This window comes from Pongo pygmaeus, chromosome X (genome assembly GCF_028885625.2).
Source record: "Pongo pygmaeus isolate AG05252 chromosome X, NHGRI_mPonPyg2-v2.0_pri, whole genome shotgun sequence".
In the NCBI taxonomy this organism is placed as follows: domain Eukaryota; kingdom Metazoa; phylum Chordata; class Mammalia; order Primates; family Hominidae; genus Pongo; species Pongo pygmaeus.
The window spans coordinates 19,426,092-19,446,691 of NC_072396.2; the positions used below are offsets into that span (position 1 = coordinate 19,426,092).

General features: G+C 46.8%; 1 protein-coding gene across 12 annotated transcripts in view; it reads right to left on the reverse strand.

Moving 5' to 3' along the window:
- Window positions 1–20,600, reverse strand: part of PHKA2 (phosphorylase kinase regulatory subunit alpha 2) — a 94,802-nt gene that overhangs the window by 21,753 nt on the left and 52,449 nt on the right. For 11 of the 12 annotated variants that reach the window (XR_008497057.2, XR_010125465.1, XM_063660452.1 and 8 more), the window contains 8 exons: window positions 17,241–17,348; window positions 14,834–14,912; window positions 12,059–12,193; window positions 11,271–11,380; window positions 9,979–10,123; window positions 9,651–9,729; window positions 5,657–5,826; window positions 4,294–4,467 (listed from right to left, as the gene is read on the reverse strand). Coding sequence is in view for 10 of the 12 variants with exons in the window: in XM_063660452.1 (XP_063516522.1) it covers window positions 4,294–4,467; window positions 5,657–5,826; window positions 9,651–9,729; window positions 9,979–10,123; window positions 11,271–11,380; window positions 12,059–12,193; window positions 14,834–14,912; window positions 17,241–17,348 (1,000 nt within the window). In the remaining 2 variants the exon portion in view is untranslated. The remainder of the gene's footprint in view (window positions 1–4,293; window positions 4,468–5,656; window positions 5,827–9,650; window positions 9,730–9,978; window positions 10,124–11,270; window positions 11,381–12,058; window positions 12,194–14,833; window positions 14,913–17,240; window positions 17,349–20,600) is intronic. The other variant, XM_063660451.1, reaches the window with a different exon arrangement.

Genomic DNA, 20,600 nt, shown 5'->3' on the forward strand with positions numbered 1-20,600 from the left:
CAACCAACTCCCAAGTCTGCAGTGGAGAAATCTGAGAGCTGGTCAGTTACACCCAAGGCTCATCAGAAGTCCCTGGGGCCTGCTGCACCATGTGCTTCTGGAACTGGGGCCTAGAAGGGGTGTCCAAAACAAGGAAAGCTGGGGAGAAGCTATTTGAGAAGCAGTGAGCTCCCTGGACATCTGCTTCAACTACACCCAGCTTGATGACCACCTCACTCACTCTGACAGAAGACTGGAGGGTCTCTCAGAAGAGGGTAAAGGAGGAAGGGGCTCGAAGAGAGGGGGGCCGCTGATGAGCACATCTGAAGGCCTGGATACCTTCCTTAAGGGAATTATAAGTAACTATATAGCTCCAGGCAACCAGGCCCTAATCCTTGAAATAGGAAATCCACTAGGAGATTGTAGAGTATCTCTGGGAAATCAAATAACTCCGAGTCAACAAGCCCCACCCATGGGCTTGGAGATTCTCACGCATGACCAGGTAAGCGAGGAGGAGCAGGGCATTGGAAGGAGGACGCTCATGTGGAAGACAGAAACCTAAGCAAACCGGAAAAAGTGACTTGGGGGAATGGAAACCATTCAAAGAGTAAAAAGGATATATACAAACCAAAACAAAAAGCCCTGCCATTAATATTCTTAGAATAATAACAAATTGCCAGGCATGGTGGCTCATGCCTATAATCCCAGCACTTTGGGAGGCCACAGCGGGCAGATTGTTTGAGGCCAGGAGTTTGAGACCAGCCTGGGCAACATGGCAAAACCCTGTCTCCACAAAAATAAAAATAAAAATTAGCTGGGTGTGGTGGCATGCACCTGTGGTCCCAGCTACTTGGGAGGTTGAGGTAGGGGGATCGCTTGGGCCTGGGAGGTGAAGGCTGCAGTAAGCCGTAATTGCACCACTGCACTTAAGCCTGGGTGACAGAACGGGACCTTTTCTTTCTCTCTTTCAGAAAAAGAAATTATACTGTATTTTTATTTTATTATTTTTTTGAGACAGGGTCTCGCTCTGTCACCCAGGCTGGAGTGCAGTGGCATGATCATGGCTCACTGCAGCCTCAACCTCCCGGACTCATGCGATCCTCCCACCTCAGCCTCCCAAGTACCTGGGATCACAGACATGCACCACCACGCCTGGCTAATTTTTTTTTTTTTTTTTTTTTTGTAGAGACAGTGTCTTGCTATGTTGCCCAGGCTGGTCCGGAATTCTTGGGTTCAAGGAATCCACCTGTCTTGGCCTCCCAATGTGCTGGGATTATAGGCATCAGCCACTGCATCCGGCCAAGAAATTATATTGTAAACGTGAAACAAAAGCAGACACAATTTGGGGAACAAAGATTTAAAACATGATAGCAAAAGTGGCTAAATTGAGGGGATGGAACAAAAAGTTGAGACAATGGCTCTCAGGACAGACAGAAAAATGGAAAACAGAGGGAAAAAAATGATAAAGTCTTCTCTAGGAATAGTCAACTTTGGAATCATAGGAACACCAGAAAGAAAGAACAGAGAAAATGTTGCGCAGGAAATGAGTCAAGAAACTTTTCAGGAAAACTTTACAGGACTGAAAAACAAATTTCCAGATTGGAAAGGCCCACTGTGTATCCAACACAATGGATAAAAACACACCCAGATAGAGATTAAGGTGCAGCACTGAGATGTCAGAAGCCGGGAGCAGAGAAGATCCTAAACACTTTCAAAGAGAAAAATAGCTCATATTTGAAGTATCAAAAATCAGAATGAGCCGGGCACAGTGGCTCACGCCTGTAATCCCAGCACTTTGGGAGGCCCAAGAGGGCAGATTGCCTGAGGTCAGGAGTTCAAGACCAGCCTGGCCAACACGGTGAAACCCTGTCTCTACTAAAAATACAAAAATTAGCCGGACGTGGTGGTGGGCGCCTGTAATCCCAGCTACTTGGGAGGCTGAGGCAGGAAAATCGCTTGAACCCAGGAGGTGGAGGTTGCAGCGAGCTGAGATCGTGCCACTGCACTCCGGCCTGGGTGACAGAGTGATACTCTTGTCTCAAACAATCAGAATGGGTTTAATTTCTGATATGGTTTGAATGTCTCACTCAAATCTCATGTTGAAATGTAATCCCCAGTGTTGGAGGTGGGGCCTGGTGGGAGGTGTTTGGATCATGGGGGTGGGTCCCTCATGAATGGCTTGGGCCATCCCCTTGGTGATAAGTGAGCTCTCGCTCTGAGTTCACAAGGGATATGAGATCTGGTTGTTTAAAAGTGTGTGACCACTCTCCCCTGCCACTCTCTTTTGTTCCTACTGTCGCCATGTGAAGTGTCTGCTCCCCTTTTGTCTTCCGTCATGACTGGAAGCTTCCTGAGGCCTCCCTAGAAGCCAAGTAGATGCCAGCATCACGCTTCCTGTACAGCCTGCAGAACCCTGAGCCAATTAGACCTCTTTTCTTTATAAATTACCCAGTCTCAGGTATTTCTTTATGGCAATGCAAGAATGGGCTAATACTTTTTTTTTTTTTTTTTTTTTTTTTTTTTGAGACAGGTTCTTGTTCTGTTACTCAGGCTGGAGTGCAGTGGTGTGATCACAGCTCACTGCAACCTCAACCTCCCCAAGCACAAGTGATCCTCCTGCCTCAGACTCCCAAGTACCTGGGACTACAGGCATGTGCCACCATGCCTGGCTATTTTTTCTATTTTTTGTAGAGACAGGGCCTCACTATCTTGCCCAGGCTGGTCTCAAATTCCTGGACTCAAGCGATCTTCCTGCCTCAGTTTCCCAGATTGCTCAGATTATAGGCATGAGCCACTGTGCCTGCCCGGGTTTAGATTTCTCAACAACAACACCAACACACTGATAGCAAGAAGACAATAAGTCATACTTTCAAAAATCTGCAAAAAAAGTCTTTTTTTTTTTTTTTTTGAGACAGAGTCTTGCTCTGTCACCCAGGCTGGAGTGCAGTGGCACAATCTCAGCTCACTGAAACCTCTGCCTCCCGGGTTCAAGTGCTTCTTCTGCCTCAGCCTCCTGAGTAGCTGGGATTACAGGCGCAGGCCACCAAACCTGGCTCATTTCTGTATTTTTAGTACAGACAGGGTTTCACCATGTTGGCCAGGCTAGTCTCAAACTCCTGGCCTCAAGTGATCTGCCTGCCTCAGCCTCCAAAAGTGTTGGGATTACAGGTGTGCGCCACCACGCCCAGCCAAAAAAATGTATTTTTAATCTAGAATTCTATACCCAGCCAAACTCTCAAATGGGTCTGGAACATTTGTAGACATTTTTAAAATGGCAAGGTTTCAACAATTTTACCCACTGTGCACTGTTTCTCAGGAAACTACTGCATGTCCTCTATCAAAATAAGGGTGAACAAAGAAAGAAGAGTTGGGATACAGAACACAGGAGAGCCATCCCAGGAGACAAGTCAAGGAAGCCTCCAGGGAAGATCCCAGGGTAAAAAGCACCTCAGACACTGAGGGCAACCAAGCCAGAAGGGGGCAGAAGGCAGTGCAGTTCAAAAACAAGCAAGTCGAGAGCTGTCACCACCATGCCCTCTTCCACTTCACTTTTTTTTTTTTTTGAAACCTACTGAAACTATTCTAGAATGTGCTCCACCAAAACAGAAGAATACATTGAGAAAGGGGAACACAACAGATTCAGGAACCACGGAATCCAACTAAGGAGACAAGCCAGGGAAACTCTCAGGATGACACATATGCAACAGGCCTAGAGTGCAGTCAGCCCAGATAGAACGAGACTCGTGGACTCTAAGAAAAGCAGTGGAATTGAGAGATTCACTGATACGACTGAGCTTGTGGAAATTTGTATTGTGAGGCCACTGGAAGATGTAGAAAGAAAGCAAAGCAAATGAAAAGCCAGGGCAACTTTACCTTTCGAAAAAACAGAGTAAAAATGGGAATATAAACAGAGTATACTATAATGCTCAGTTGGAAATATTTGTGTACATACAATGATATAAAGCGTGAATACTGATTTAACTAAACTTTAACCCCTTGGTGGGTTAGGGGGAGTGAAGCAGAGGAGTGGTGATTTAAGACAGCCAGATCCTTACCCACTTAATCGAAAGTCAACAGGTACCAAATCAAGTCAATGCATGTGAAGACAGCAGTATGCAAACATTATTTGAGAAATATGTAGATATGTATATACCGGAAGAAAGAGCTAAAAGAGTTGAAAGTGGTTACCTCTAAGTAGAAGCACGTGGGGGGCATTTTGTTGTCTTCTAGGATTCTTTGACTTTTAAATTATGTCCCTGCATTACTTTGATAAAAGAAGGTATTTTAACAGGCAGAAAAGAGTTAATAACATACATGGAACTTCCAAACCCTTTGCTTTTGCCATCACAGAAAGTATGTCCCGCGTGGAGTGGATAGCACTGAAGACATGGCGGTCTTCTGTGTTCTTACAAAGAGGAGGCAGATAGGACCTCAACGATGTGCTTTGCAGAAGGTGGTTGATATAATGGTCAAGTTCGTCTTGGCTTTCTGTAATTGGACAAGCAAGCAAAAGAGCCAATGAAACCAAGCTGCAGAAATATGACTACACAATAGTGACCGTGGGTAGCAAGTAGCACTGAGTAGGCTTAGCAGATGACAACACTGAGATATCGATATTTGCACTCCCACTCACCCCTGAAGAGTAAGAAGAGATTTACAGAGATAATGTATGTGTGCAGAAATTTGCTGTTTGGAAAAACCTCATCCCAGGAAAAAAAAACTACCGGTCAAGATAGTGTTTACATCTCATCCTCCCAAGATGAACTGAATAATATGTAAGACAGCCTGAAGGATAGCAGCCGAAGTCTGGGCTTTTTGTTTTAATTTGTCATGAGTGAGCTAAGCCTTATGGAACTCCCAGCCCTAATTCCAACTACTCTCTAAAAGTGAAAAACAGATCACCTCAAAACCTTATTCAGACTGAGAAATGTTATATACCTAGGGTTTCATCACTCATATCCAACCAAACCTAGATCATTCTACCACTCCTTTGAAAATTCAAGCAGTATGTTTCTGTCTTCAGAATGTATGTATTCTGTGCAAAGTCCCCATTCCTGGCCAGCCACGGTGGCTCATGCCTGTAATCCCAGCACTTTGGGAGGCCGAGGCAGGCTGATCAGTTGAGCCCAGGAGTTCAAGACCAGCCAGGGCAACGTAAGGAAACCCCATCTCTATAAAATATAAAAGAATTAGCTGGGTATGGTGGTGCTTCTCTGTAGGCCTATAGTCTTAGCCACTTGGGAGGCTGAGGTGGGAGGATTGCTTGAGCCCAGGAGGTCGAGGCTGCAGTGAGCCATGATCATGCCACTGCACTCCAGCCTGGGCAACAGAGCAAGACCCTGTCTCAAACAACAAACAACAACAACAACAACAACAACAACAACAAAAAGAGACAGAGAAGAAAAAAAAGAAAAAAGTCCCCAGTCCCCATTCCTGAAACTCTTTGTCCTTCTAGGTTTAAAAATGCCCCACTTTCAAGGACATCATTTGCAGTTTCGGTTTTTAAACTGGCATTTTACCCATTTTAATATATGCAAGTTTCAGAAGCCTCTTTTTTGTTTTTCCTTGTTTTTAATTATCAATCATTGTCTGTATTTGAGTCTTAGGGCAATTTTATCACAATGCTAAAGTTTAAATAAATTCAGCGAACTACCCACAAAAGCATTCCAAGCTGTACCTTGATTACAGGTGTCTTCCGGATATCCTACCAAATCTGAATCACTATCAGGACTGAAAGTCCCTTCGCTGGCATTGTCAAACAACTTCTCATCACAGTCTGGATCCAGAAAAGTCAGATACGTGTAGAACGATGTGGTGAGAAATTCCGAAAGGTTCCCTAATTTTACTCTGCCAAGAAGACACCGTGTTAGGGACACAGGTAGTGTGTGGATAACCTTCCACTATGAATCACTGAGAGACTTTTGTACAACCATGTGGTGCTTCTGCCAGAATCAATACATATATTACTCTGCAGATTGCCCCATATAAGCGGTCAGCCAAGACATTCAAACAAAAATAGCAAGTATGAAGTGAACGCGCACAGCATATTAAAAGCCAAATGAATCACACTGACTTCTTACTCCCAGCCCAACACAAATACGACTCTATTTTACTGAACCAACAGTTTGACAAAATATATTGCGCAAACTACTTTTAAACAGAACCAACCCATGTTTTTGTTTTGTTTTTTCCCCCAAAACGACTGGCCCAGAAGCAACGACTCTCTGGGCACACTCATTCCATTATTTATGAGTCCCTACCACGAAACACCGTCACGCAGGGATGGGGGTGCTATGATGGAAGAGGTCAGGTTCCCTCTAGAAGGAATTCAATGGGGAAGCCATCCCCAGACTGGAGCAGAAGCCCTGAGTGGCCCTATCACCTTAGGCTGGGCACAGTTCCACTGAAACCTGGACGCTGGGTTTGGCAGCCTGGGGCCTGAGGTTCCGCAGGTCCACCCCCACATGCTGGGAGCGATTTGCACGTACAGAAGAAAACATTCTTAAAAGGTTACACCGGGGGAGCAGAAAGCAATGGATCCTTCCCTCAGAGTTATCAGCACCAGATTGGGATTTAGTTGAAAAGGCCGAGAAACGTTTAAAGAGTCAATTGAGGCATATGTAATGCAATAGTATCAGAGGTGCCGGAGCTTCAGCCTCAAAAGGGCTATAACCAGAATGACAGCCCGAGGGAAAGAAAAGCCTTCCTTTAATTGAGCACCCCCCAAAGTGGATCCATCCAGGGGGTATGTAGGGTGAGTTCAGCTTTTAAAAAACCCTCAGAAATAGGCTGGGCACCGTGGTTTATGCTTGCAATCCCAGCACTTTGGGAGGCCGAGGCAGGCGGATCACCTGAGCTCAGGAGTTTGAGACCACCCTGGCCAACATGGTGAAACCCCTCTCTACTAAAAATACAAAAATTAGCGGGGTGTGGTGGCAAGCATCTGTAATCCCAGCTACTTGAGAGGCTGAGACAGAATTGCTTGAACCTGGGAGGTGGAGGTTGCAGTGAGCCGAGACCGCGCCACTGCACTCCAGCCTGGGCGACAGAGACTCGTCTCAAAAGAAAAACAACAACAACAACCCTCAGAAATACAGGAAAAGCCAAAACTGTGACTCAACTTATCAAGAACTTAATTATCTTTGCAATACAATTTTTATAACACTGTGTTACATAGTTATAACTTCTAGATGTAATCTATAAATGATATACTAAATTATAACTATATTAATTTTATTTATAAAGCTCTTAATGATCATGAACTGAGCAGAAGTAGCCTAGGCATTCCAGTCTCTTCTAAGGCTCTCTGAATCATCTGCCATGGTCTATAACCAAGGGGCCCTCCTGACATCAAGAAGCCCTCATCTAGCTCAGCACCAGGGCTTAGAAGCCGGGTTCTGGGTTCATGCAGAGCTGCTGCACCTATTCCTCTTCTGCCAATGGCTCTCTGAGTCTACAGCTCCTTGTCTATGAAATGGGAATGCACCCCAAGTCAGAAAGTGAAGCCTCAATGAGACAACACATTGAATACACGGCCAGTGCTCAGCGAACTGCAGACAATTTCCTTTTTACAACGATTAGATCTCAATAAAAGGATTTATTTTGCAGCTGGGCACAGTGGCTCACACCTGTAATCCCAGCACTTTGGGAGGCTGAAGCAGGTGGATCACCTGAGGTCAGGAGTTTGAGACCAGCCTGGCCAACATGGTGAAACACCGTCTCTACTAAAAATACAAAATTAGCCAGGTGTGGTGGCACATGCCTGTGATCCCAGCTACCTGGGAGGCTGAGGCAGGAGAATTGCTTGAACCTGGGGGGTGGAGGTTGCAGTGAGCCGAGACTGTGCCACTGCACTCTGGCCTGGGCAACAAGAGTGAAACTCTGTTTCAAATAAAAAAAAAATTATTTTGCAAAATGGTTAATTATAGGCCTTTGGTATTCTCTCTCAGTTACGACGCCATGCACCAGGTGGTAACTGAAGCAAATTGGAGGTAAAATGTGCAAAAGTGGATGCAGATTGCTGGTATGGCACTAGTCCTGAAGTGTATACGGCAAAACACTGGGGACAGTCTCGTGAGAAAGGCCAGGAGAAGCTTGGATCAAGGGCCACTTCAAGTCTACAGCAAAACCTGCAAGAAGCTCTGTGGGCAGAGGGACCAACCTCAGAGGGCTCTTCAAATCGCTCAAGGCCAGGGTTAGAAATAACAGGGACTTAATTTTGGGGACATCATGTGAAATGAGCCAGTCACAAAATGATAAATGTTGTATGATGCCACTTATATGAGCTATCTGGAGCAGTCAAACTCATGGAGACAGAAAGGCTGGTGGTTGCTAGGGGCTGGGAGGCGGGGAAATAGAGTTGCTATTAATGGGTGTACAGTTTTACTTGCTGCAAAATGAAAAGAGTTCTGGAGATTGGTTGCACAACAATGTGAATGTACTTAACACTACTGAACTGTACACTTACAAATGGTTAAGGTAATGTTATAGGTAAATTACCATAATTGTAAAAAAAAAAAAAAACGACAGTGACTTGCTGCGGTAGGAGTGTCCCTGGGGTGAGAGGATGTGAGAAGAAAGGGTGACTTCAACTCTAAAAGTTTTAGCAATTGGAATTCCATCAGGGACCAAAGAGAAGCCTCCCTGAGCCCTGGAAAGGCTACACCAGGGCTGGGCTACACAGTGAGATTCTCCTTTTTTTTTTTTTTTTTTTTTTGAGACGGAGTCTCATTCTGTCACCCAGGCTGGAGTGCAGTGGCATGATCTTGGCTCACTGCAGCCTCTACCTCCCAAGTGGCTGGGACTACAGGCGTGCACCACCATGCCTGGCTAATTTTTGTATTTTTAATAGAGACAGGGTTTTGCCAGACTGGTCTCAAACTTCTGACCTCAGGTGATCTGCCTGCCTCAGCCTCCCAAAGTGCTGGGATTATAGTGTGAGCCACCGTGCCTGGTCCACAGCATTCTCTTGGGGCCCTTCTGGTATATCCTAGGGGATGGAAGAAGATGAGAGAATAGACACTACAGAGAAGATCTCTGCCTTGTGACAGTAGAGGGCACAAAAATGGAAGGGGTATTCCTGGAGGGCAAGCCCTCTATCACTCAAGGTGCTTAAGCATAATACCTGGGTGCGTCTGCCTTACTTGGGGCCTGTAAACCAGAAGGGGGCTCATTCCACAGAGAGTGAGGGGCCAGTGACCTACACAGATTCATTCAGGTGCTCTGCTGTGAGGGCTCTAAGGAATTTGCCAAGTCCTGCAAATGAATCTTAAGGTGATAGCATATTCAAGTTGGTGCAAGGAGCATTTATTGGGCACCTGCCAGATCCCAGGCACTATTTTCTTCCACACTTTTTAACAGAAACATACACAGAATTCCATACATGTGTTCCAAGAAGAACAGATGTTTCACAGGGACTTGATGGTTCACCTCCCTATGTCCGAGGCCTCCTGGTGCCTATAAAGCTTAAAAGATACCAGCCGAGTGCTGTTTCAGAGATGAGCCAAGTTTCACATGGGCGACTGGATTAGAAAAGTGTTACCTTCCTGCTTACTCTAAAACTGCATGCTTTTAGGTTCAACAATTAATATGAAAAACGGGACAAGGGCAGCAAAGGACTTTAAGAAAGGTCAGTGCTACTCTTATATTTTTTTAAAAAAATCACAAATTACCTGGCTCCTCCAAAATATCCATCCTCTAGTTTTCTAATTGTGGAGAGCACAGCAGAATGAATGTCTGAGCCATCATTTGCTAAGGAAAAAAAAGTGATGAATTAGTTTAGTCTGGGAAGACTTTTTTTCCCTGTTATGCACTGAAACATTTTCATCAACACCATCTAATTAAAACATTTCTGGCATAGAAGATTCCCGAGATAAGAAACCAAACTGCTAAGAAGTCCCTTCAGTGCTTAGTTCTGGCCATGGGAGCCATTTTAAACATTTGTAAGAGCCCAAACCACCCCTGGGGCAGGAGGGAGCCTGCTGAAATCCCTGGAGTTACTGAGCATGGTGCGACTGATGGGGAAGGTGAGCGTGGGTCTGCCCGTCATCCTCCAGCAGGTGCACAGGTAGGCCAGCTCAATCCTTAGCATCTCCACGATCATCTCGTTGTCGAGGGCCAGGTAGAAGTGATGCTGGTCGGTGAACTGAAAGTCAGAAGAGGCTGGGTAAACGGCCACCCTTTCTTTACCTGGAAACACCAGCTGACAACTCAGGTCAGCACTAATCCTGGGGTTTTATTGCCAGGCAAGAGGCTCAGTACTGGTTTAAATCCACCCAGTCATGGGGCTGCCCTGCTCAAGATCAGACAAATCAGTCTGCTGCCTGCCTGGGAGCTGTCGCTGTAGTGTGGAAGGGAAAGGTGCGCTGCCAGATTTATTTCCGGCTCCTCAGATGGGGATTTAAGCATCTTGCCCAACACTGCTGTCTCTGAAAGCAAATCAATAACTCCTTAATTCCTGATCCTTCCAGGGCTATGGGTTCGAAGATGCTTTCCAAGTGGGGGCACTGTGAGCAGGTGAGAGGTGGACACTCTGTTTACCTGATTGATGGCTTTGGTTAATGTCAACTAAAGACACTGCTGCCTGATGTCGAGAACAAATCAAATTGTTCTCTTGGCCTCTGGACTAGTGCATGCTCAGCTCTGGACTGAAATTTGTTACTAAGGGAAATAGCTCACAAGACTTCTGTGAGCAGCAGGGGCTAGGATGAAAGAGCAGCTTGACCCAAGACCCCATGACCAACCCTGTGCCCAGGTAAGCAGGGGTTGTGCCCTGCGCTGCCAAAGCGATCCCACTGTTGGTCTTTCTAGCTGCCCAAATGGGTGAAAAACATTTTCTATGTACTTCCACAGGACTAGTTTTCTTTGGAAACCAAAGCTCTGCAGTAAGTTCCATAATCAGTACATTTCAGTATCCCGGTAAGCGAGGGTGTGGGCCAGAAAATCAGCCTGGCTGTGTGTTACACAGAGGGTCTGATGACAGCTTGCACAAGGGTCAGAGATGATTGTGATTACGGGCACAAGGGCTGTGAGTCAAGTGACATGTCAACAGCAAACTTCTAAAGCAGTCTGAATTTCACTAATATTCATGACCGGAAGTGATGGCATGCCTGTCTCAATCAGCATTTACTGAGCACCTACTACGGGCAGACTTGTACTAGGCTCTGGGTATCATTTCATATGTCTCTATTTGAACCTATGCATGCAGAATTCTGTCATATCCACAGGAGAAAAGCTTACCAGACAGCAAAGAGAACTTAAAAAAAAGATGCTCGTTGGCCTCCTCTCCTCACCTGGGGTGTAAAAGTAAAGATTTGGTTCCTAATCACATATAGTTTAGAGGTTCCAAGGACACCAATATGTCGATACGGTCGCCCACTCAAATTCATATTCTTATTCCGTCCTGTTTGAGAAGTAAAAGAGAAATTGGAGTTAGAGGAAATACGGTAACAAGTAATCCACACAACTCAGGCTAAGACTGAGCTTATTTCTAGATTAGACAACCCATTTTGGGGCTTGGTTCTTCTACTGCCATCATCCTTCTTTAAAACGGCACGAAGCTGAATATTAAAACAAATCCCGCCCCCTTCTTTTCATGAATGTATATGAACAGTACCTGGTTGGAACTGCATGGAATAAAACTACTAAAAGGACTATAGAACATTTACTTTCGATTTACTTAGTATTGAGCCATAATAGTAAACAAAGTCAGATTCTAGAAAAAGCATACAGAACCTCCTCCCATTTTAATGTGTAAATGAGCATTTTCTGATACTAAAGGTAAACATGAGAAGCATTATCAAGACACAAATGACTTTTCCAATTGTAAATTTTTCAAGGTGGCTCCTTACTTTACAACAGATCCGGCAAATGCTTGGCCACCTGTGACGGTGCCCACTGAATGGGTGTGAGAACGTGCTGGTTCACCCGTTCCTCTTCACATCGAAGCGGTGGAACCGCCTGCTTTAGTGTTTTGCCCAAGTCTTTAGAACTTACGTATATCACAGTCTCCCTCAGACCCCAAATCTAGAACCGAGATGCCCCCATGCCAAAAAGGCCCAGGTAATTTCCCCAAACCTACCAAGCTTGGCATATATGTGACTAAGAATCCGGCCCGGCTGGACTTGAATTGGATGAATGTCCGCGATACTCTGGACGTTCACCCCGTGTTTCCTCAACAAGTCCTTAATGTGATTATTTTCTGCCAAAACAGTAACTGTGAACAAGAACACAGAATGAGCGTTAGCTCATGATTCTTGTCTCTTCACATGGACACGTGTTCCTTACTGCCCTCTTCTGCCTGGTGACATACACATTAGCATGCTCTTCCATGCAATGACTGGCTTTAGAAATGACAGTGTTCATCCTGCTGCTCCTCCCCATTCTGTCCTTGCCACCCCTCAACAACCTCGACGCCTATTTATCAAGTGCCCTCAATGTGCAAGATAGTCTGATAGGAGACTTCTAGAAATTGTCCTCAATAAGTCCCAAGCCAAATTGCCCGGTCTCAAGTAATGTCTTGCCTCCCTCTGGGTCTGCATCTATTCTAAACCTGCCTGGTGTCCCTTTTTGTGCAGGGTCAGGAGTGGAAACAGCTCCACTTGGGGGATGCCAGAAGCCTGTGCCCCTGCTCCCAAAGGACGGGGGAAAGAAGAGTAAGATGGGGGCGCCTGCTGGCAGGGGATGCTCTGAGGGGACATCCTTCCCTCTAGAGAAAGCAAAGTAGGTCTGTGAGTGGGGATGCTGGCAGTAGTGGAGCAGCCTGGCCCATTCAGAACCCCCACACAGGGCCCCACCGGTGGGGAAAAAGCACCCCAGGGCTGGCCTGGGCCCCATCTCTGGTGGGAGAGGCTGGGCACCTGGCTCTCCAGCAGGCAGGGAGCTGACTGTGCCTGGGACCTGGGGGTCCATGGAGGAGGGAGGCCATCACTGGGGACCACCCGGGATCGGCTAGGCTGCACCTGTTGTACTAGTACCGCTGGCCTTTCTGAGAAGAGACAGTGCTTTGGCAAAGGGAAGGAGTACAGGGATGGGACTGGAAAAGGGGAGCACGGCCACAGGGAGAGAGGTTGGTGCCATGTCCAGCTGCGGTGGAGCCCTCTGGGAGCTGGAGAGGCTCAGGGCAGTGCAGGATTGGCTACTGTTAAGTACAATCATTGTACTCACAGGCTGGTGGGGCCGGAATGTACAATACATATACATGCAGTTGAGAGCTGAGTGTCACCTCTTTATATTTACACAGCACTTGATGCCTTTTCAAGTATTTTAATATCCATTATCTCATCTGACCTTCACAACAAGCCCCCAGGGAAGCCTTGCATGCTCAACTGGCCAGTTACAGCTGCACGTGGACTGAAACCTAATCTCCCAGGCCCTCAGCAAATGGGAACATCAGCCATGCAGGGCTGGCTGGCTGGCTTTCCTTAACACCTGTCTCTTCTAAAGCTTCCAATGACAGGCATGACTCCACATTTATCAAAACCCCAGCAGCCACTCTCTGTAGGAGTAACTCCTTTAGTGCAGTGGTTCTGGGGGAGACCTGGGAGCCTCATGATCTGTGCAGCTGGATGTGGCTAAGTTTCCGAAACTGCACTTCCCCTACTCTGTGCCTGACCTTCTGGGAATTTCTACACTGTTCTATTAAACAAATGCTGGTCAACACCCATCAAAGTGTCCCAGCCTGCAGGTGGAAAAACGGTCTTAATAGATTCAAGGGACTAATTAGCAGGACATGCTCTGGCTTAGCGCAGGGACAATGAGTCCAGCTGGATCAGTCCACCTGGAAGTCAGGAATGGGTTCACACCTGCAGCTGCCAGCTGTGGGTCCTTGAGGGAGTGGGTTAACGTCTAAGCCTCGTGTGTAAGGTGGAGATGATGATCATCATCTCAAACTTTACCTAATCAGAATGCTGTGACAGGTGTATCTCATGGCTCTATTGACTGGGTGATATCAGCTCATCTCACCACAGCATGAGCCCCCAAAGCAAAATGAGCCAGTGGCTACAGAGAAATGCTTGTCATTTGTTCAATCACTGTTTTCAACGTATGGGTGCGTATGTGCCAATCAACGTAGAAACTGCAAGAATGATATAGGCCTTGTCATTAAGAAGTGTACAGTCTCAGGGGCAATACGGTGTACACACAACGTGCTATGACATTAGCTGGTGTGCTCTATGGGGCACAGAGAATGTTACTGGACTGCCAGGAGGCCCTCCCTAAGAGGGAAGGTAGGAAGAGAACTGCTCCACCCGGGTGCACACCACAGGCCAGGCACTACACCAAGCGCTTTCCCACTGCAGCCTCAGTACATCTTAGGAAGCCCCAGTCAGGGAGCTCAAGTCCTGATGACCCTGAGGCACAGAAGGGTGAAATCACTTGGCTAGGCGGAGGGCAGCAGCAGCCTGGGCTGGTCTCGCCCCTCTCCAGAAGAAGGGCTGGCTGGAGAGGAGGGAGAGGAAAGGTGGACACAGGTGAAAGGCGGAAAGATGTCAGGACTCCAAGGGAGGAATGAATGACCCTCAGTTGGGTTCTGAGTTTTCACCAGGCTTAGGCTCTATTTTTCAAAGAATAACAATGATGATAAATGATGTGCAACGAATCACTTGTGCCCCAGTTGCAATCAAGGTTTATATTCAAGACAACAATTGCTTTGTAGAAAGTCATTTTGTGGTTGGGAAGAATTCTGTTGCCTTTGGGAGCCACTGAGTTATATAAGGCATCTCACACAACTGCTACGTGCTAAAGCACAGGCACATACACACTTTTAAAAAATTAAATAAGAAACTAGGCAACAATTTGAATTAAAATAACATTGGTTTTACAAAGTTAAATATGAACAGTAAACACGCTCACAAACCTTGTACTACAACATCAGGTTTGACTGAAGTGGAAAATCTTCTATTTAAGGGATCGATTTCACCAGTGGCAAGGAATCCCTATGAAAAGAGGAGCATTAACACTATGAAATATTGATTAACTAAAATTTCATCTTAAACTGAACTGTGAAAATGAAATATTTTGGGGCTCAACATATTCAAGACTTTTTTCTTTATATTTGTTGAGTCAATTGCTTATTTTCTGTGAAACAGAGTAACATTCAAATTGCCACTGATAAACGTATTGCATTTTTGCACCTAGCTCTCTAGGGCTCGTCGAATATGCCACCATCTTGTATGAGCAAAAAGAATGATAACCAATACTTTCTGAGCTCTCAGTAACATGCCAGGCGTTGTGTTGAGCCACTGTATGTGCACTGTCATATTTATGCCTCCTGACAGGTAGGCACTACTTTTGGGGCTCAGAAAACAACACCCCCAAAACAAAGACCTCAGCAGCAGCCTCAGAAGCATAAGTTTTCCTCTGACCTTCTCCTGCCTCTCTCTCTCAGTCCATTCTTCTGGAGGCACCACAGAAACTAGAATTCTTCTTCCCCAAGGCGGGCATAGAAACCGGAATCCCTTTTCCCCAAAGCCAGCCACAAAACCTAAAAATATTCTCTGTAAAAACTGGCCAGAAAAAATTCCCTCACCTACCTTGTTTGGCTGTAGGTCATAAGGGCCCCACTCCAGGGAGGGACCGGCCCCACACTCAGAAGTAAAGAGTGCTGCACAGAAAGGCCTTGCTGGGTTTCCCCACTTGGTCCATTAGCATTCATCAGGCCCCTTTTGTCTAATCACATTTCTACACAGCTGTCCATATTTTGTTGAAACTATGCATAAAAACGGAAAATTTCCCCTAGATCTTGGGGTATTCATTCTGAAGGCTCCCCTGTATACATGTTAAGTACATCTGCATGCCCTTTTTGCTTATTAATCAATCTGCCTCATGTCAGTGATTTGTCTTCAGACCTTTAGAACACCTTGGCCCCCACACTACAACCATCACCACTGTACAGGTGGGGAAACCAAGATAATGACCCAAGGGAAGTGGCTGAGTGGGGACTTGGCCCCCTAACCCCACTCCCTTGCAAAGTATTCTCTTTGAATATGCGCCTCCTTGCACTTTCTACAAATGATACGAACCCCGAGAGAGAGGATCAAGGTGTTCTTGGAGTTCTGAGGAGGAACTGGACCTAGCGCTGGGCCCAGAGAAAGCCTTTACATCAGAGAGGAGAAAGCAGGGGAGGGGAGTTACTCGTTTCCCATCTCACTGATACAGAAATCAGAGCTGGAAGGTCAGAGATGATCAAGTACATCCTTTTCATTTTACAGATGAGGAAACCGAAGCCCAGAGATTAGAGACCTGCCCGGAGTCACAGAACTAGTGAGAGACAGGGCTGGCTTTCAAAGGAGATATATGCGTTTTCCCTACTAATAAAGACAGGAGTGGAAGACACAGCCCCTACTCCAAGGACATGACCATGACACTGGGGAGTCTTGAGGTACCTGTAAAACAACCGTTTTAGCTCGGCAGGTAGAGTTCCTGAGGGCTGCTTCCACGGTGGTATCTTTCATCCTGGGCTTCAACACTCTAGGAACCCGGTGGCATGCTGACCCACCACCCCTTCTGCCTTTTCTAGAGCCTGGCAGCCCCTCAGCCCTTCCCTGGGCTCCTTCCCCTCCCTGCCTCCCCGGGGTCCAGCCGAAGCACTCAGCTGGGCAGGACTCTCTCAGGAACAACAGCCCATCTGATAAGGTCACTCATACTGAGGAGTGGGGGATTCATTTGAGGCGGCTCCAAAGTATTTGCATATTAAAACAAAAGCCTGGAGACAAGTCAATGGTGAATAAAAAGAGAGGAGTCAAAAGGCAGTTGTCTGCAGAAGGAAGGGTGCTGCGGGTTGTCTGGGGCAACACCTGACACAAAATTCACCAGAGAAAATCCGGCCCGCCACCTCTTTCTGTAGAGATCTGTGGTCCTTGTGCTTCCTGCTCCTAGGACTGGGGCAGGGGCAGCTAGGGGCCAATCTAGTCGTTTCCCAAATCTTGTATCTTCTAGGATCAGATGTGCTAACAATCCTGGCCGAGAAGCTTCCAGCTCCTCTGACCATCAACTGGAACAGATTCTAGCCACAGAGGAGGAATGCTGGCAGGGGGTGATGGGGAGTGCTGGGCCCTCATGGACCTGAGCTGGTTTAATGGAAATATGGACACTCAAGGCTGGGAGTCAAGCCCCGGAGCCAACACGGTCCAGTTGACCTTAAACGAATGAAGATGCAAAAGACATCCACACGCACGCCTGGCAGAGAGTCCCTATGCCCTTCTGGGGTTCCCGGAACCTCCAATCACATGGTTTCCAGTCTGTGAGGCCACTAAGCCCCCTACCTCTGCCAACAGCGAGCTGAGGATGTACAAGGATTGTCCCCACAGATGAGGCACCTTCCCCATAGGAACTCGGTCTACTGTGTGAGGATTCTTGTACTCTTCATCTACCTGGAAAGAGAGACAAATCCAAAGACAGAACGTCAGAGGATAAAATGGCCATGATACCTGACCATGGGGAATGCACTGAGGATTTATGAAATGGTACTCATCCTCCAGGCCGATTCTGTGCAGGTGCCAGGAGGCTGGGGAGCAAGCCCCTTCCTCCGGGCTGCAAGGCTACAAAGCAGCGGAAGTGGAAGTCAAATCGCGGCCTGTTTCTGGACAAGCGCTCTTCCTACAGGCACACGCAAGGCCACAAGCACCGGATGCCTGGCCTGCCTGCTTTGTGCACAGCTCTGGCCATGAGAACTCTCATGGCTCATGCTTACAATTGGCTGCATGATGGGTGAAATGATGGAAAACATCAGCCTCCAGCTGTGGCAGTGCATCGCTGGAGCCATCCCTAGGAGTTTATAAACTGTGCGCCTAATGCAAGAGAATTGCCAGAAGGTGGCACTATTTACCGAGGAAAAACACTTGGACTACTAGCCTGTAAACCCCTCCTTCAGGGCTTCAAAAAGCTGAACCCACTGGGGGGCTTCTGTCTCAGCAAAATAAACTTTGGTGTTCTTTCTGGAGGACAGGGCTGGCTGTGCATTGTAAGCTAGTCTGCAACTTTCTCTCTTTTAAACTCCATGCTGGACTTTGACATTTTAGTCATCACATCATTGGTTGGGGGTAATGTCAGTGACCACTTTTTTCTTCCAGAAAACATAAGTCAACCAAAGGAAATAGGAAACATCCTTCTCCCAAGGGGAACATCACACCATGAGGAGACTCACCTTCTGCTTGCAGATTAATCAATGATGTTATTAACATATTTAGTAAAATTTTAAATTTTTTCAATAGTGGTAAACATTAAGAAAAACTTAAGTACATGAACTGAACAGAATTCAATGTCATTAGTAATCAAATAATCCAATAGGACAATAGTGTGGAAGGAGATGCTCCAAAATGTCATAATCTTTGGGTAGTAGAATTAGAGATAACGTTTTCTTCTTTCTACAGAATCCTAGATGTTTTGTAGTGTACAGAATTACTTGTATGATAATCAGGTAGTATGTTAAAACTATTTGAAATGTAAGTCGTGTTAAGAAAGACTGAAAGGTCAGGCATGGTGGCGCACGCCTGTAATCCCAGCACTTTGGGAGGCTGAGGTGGGCAGATCACCTGAGGCCAGTAGTTCGAGACCAGTCTGGCCAACACAGCGAAACCCCGTCTCTACTAAAAATACAAAAATTAGTCAGGCATGGTGGCAAATGCCTGTAATCCCAGCTACTCAGGAGGCTGATGCAGGAGAATCACTTGAACCTGAGAGGCAAAGGTTGCAGTGAGACAAGATTGTGCCAATGCACTCCAGCCTGGGCGACAGAGTGAGACTCTGTCTCAAAAAAAAAAAAAAAAAAAAAAAAAGACTGCAGAGATCTAGAATGAGAAATATTCAATAGAGAGCAGACAAGGTGTCCAGTTTACAAGACAGCCTGGCTTTGCACTCCTCCCACCTATGAGCCACCTCCTGCCCTGCATGGAGGCATTCCTCTGCCTCTCTGCACACTGGTCCTTCCGAACTGCCCACAGGTCCTCAAAGGTGCTATGCTTTTGCTGCTGCCGCCGCCCTCCATCTCATGGACCAGCTCTTCTGGCCCCTGCTAACCTGCAAGCTCACAGGGACAGAGCTGGCGCTGTAGCCACCCTTGTGCCCTAGTAGCCAGCCTGGTGCCTGGCACGGAGCGGCTGCTCAATCCATGTTTGCGGGGACACTTTCATTGTTCTCCAGCTGTCCACAGAGGGCCTTATGGTGCCCTGCACAAGCACATCCGGGTGAGGAAATGAGTGGGGCTCACATCCAAGCTGCATGCCACCCTGGCCCAGGGCTGCGGCTACCCTGATGAGGCCTTTTATCTAATCTGCACACAGGTGCCACATGGGTCTGTGGTGGCCCTGTGTGCAGAAATCCTTCCCGGTGGTCTCTACATGTTATTGATGTGACTGATAAACCTTCCCAGCTGTCATCTGGAAGGAGCCAACACAAAATGCAATCAGTGTCAAAGAGTGCGCAAAATCAGTGCCTAGCACACCAGTGTAAACATGCTGAGGACATTGTAATGACAAGCAGAAACCCAAAGGTCAGTGTGGAGTTTAGAAGACAGAAAGTCACAGAGTAATTTTTTACAATGTGTAGTCAGCACTGTTCATCAGAAAGAAAGAAAAGGGTAGCTCTTAACACCTGGCATTTACTATAGTCAGTAAAACGTGCCCTCTAGTAGAACTGGACGGCTCTTCTCTATCATAGAATAAGTAAAATACCCCTGAAGGCATTTATTTTCCCTTGCTCTGCTTCCAGGTTCCAAATTACCTCTCATTACCAATTCGGTTTTCCCGAATGCCTCGGTACTGGGAAAGGAGCGACCTGAAGCGGGATATGAACATGTAGCTACTGGAAGGTAACCCAGCCCCCACTGCCAGCCCCGCCCCAACCCACACACCGCAGCACGCGTACTAAAAGGAATACATTTATTTGCAGGGGATCTAGGCTGAGGACACTTAGAGGGAACACAGCCCTAGCAGGCTCCATAGACTGATCTGTAGAGCGAGGGAAGACTAGTTCCTCTCCAAAGTCTGGCCCTTAACCCTGGAACAAAATCAGTCCTGAGAGAGCTTGGATGATGCGGGCTGTCGGTTCATGTTGGGATGAGGGGCCATCAACATTCCGGAGCTCAGGGCTAAGGGTCCAGGCTGGTGGGGCTTGGTGAGCCCACCTGGAGCAAGCAGCCACCTGAAGGGGCCCAGTGAACAAGATGGGCTGATATAAATGCAAAAAACTGAATGCTTCCGGCAATGGCACATTCTACTTCTCACGGAAACTCCTTCCTTTGATTTTCTACTTGGTTTAACTGGTTCAGTGATCTAACACATAATAGTTCCTTTAGATGAAAATAAGGCTCAAAGTGATGCACGGTACCTTTTTTGCCATAAGGATCAAGTATCAGATTCCTTTAAAATTTATTTTCTATGGAAAAGTAAAGAAGTCCACTATACTATTGCTTTCAGAAGCCTAGTGAGAGCATCCACTGTGTAGATACTTCCATTATACAGAAATGTACCACCCATTAGGAGGCAGTGTGGGGTGGCAGCAAGGCCCTGAACCTGGGGTCTGGCCCCAGGGCGAAGCCCAGTGCTGTGTGAGCTCTGACAGGTTCCACAGCCTCTCTGAGCTAAGGCAGACACTTTAAAAGGCCCTGCCAGTCCTGTGGCCATGCG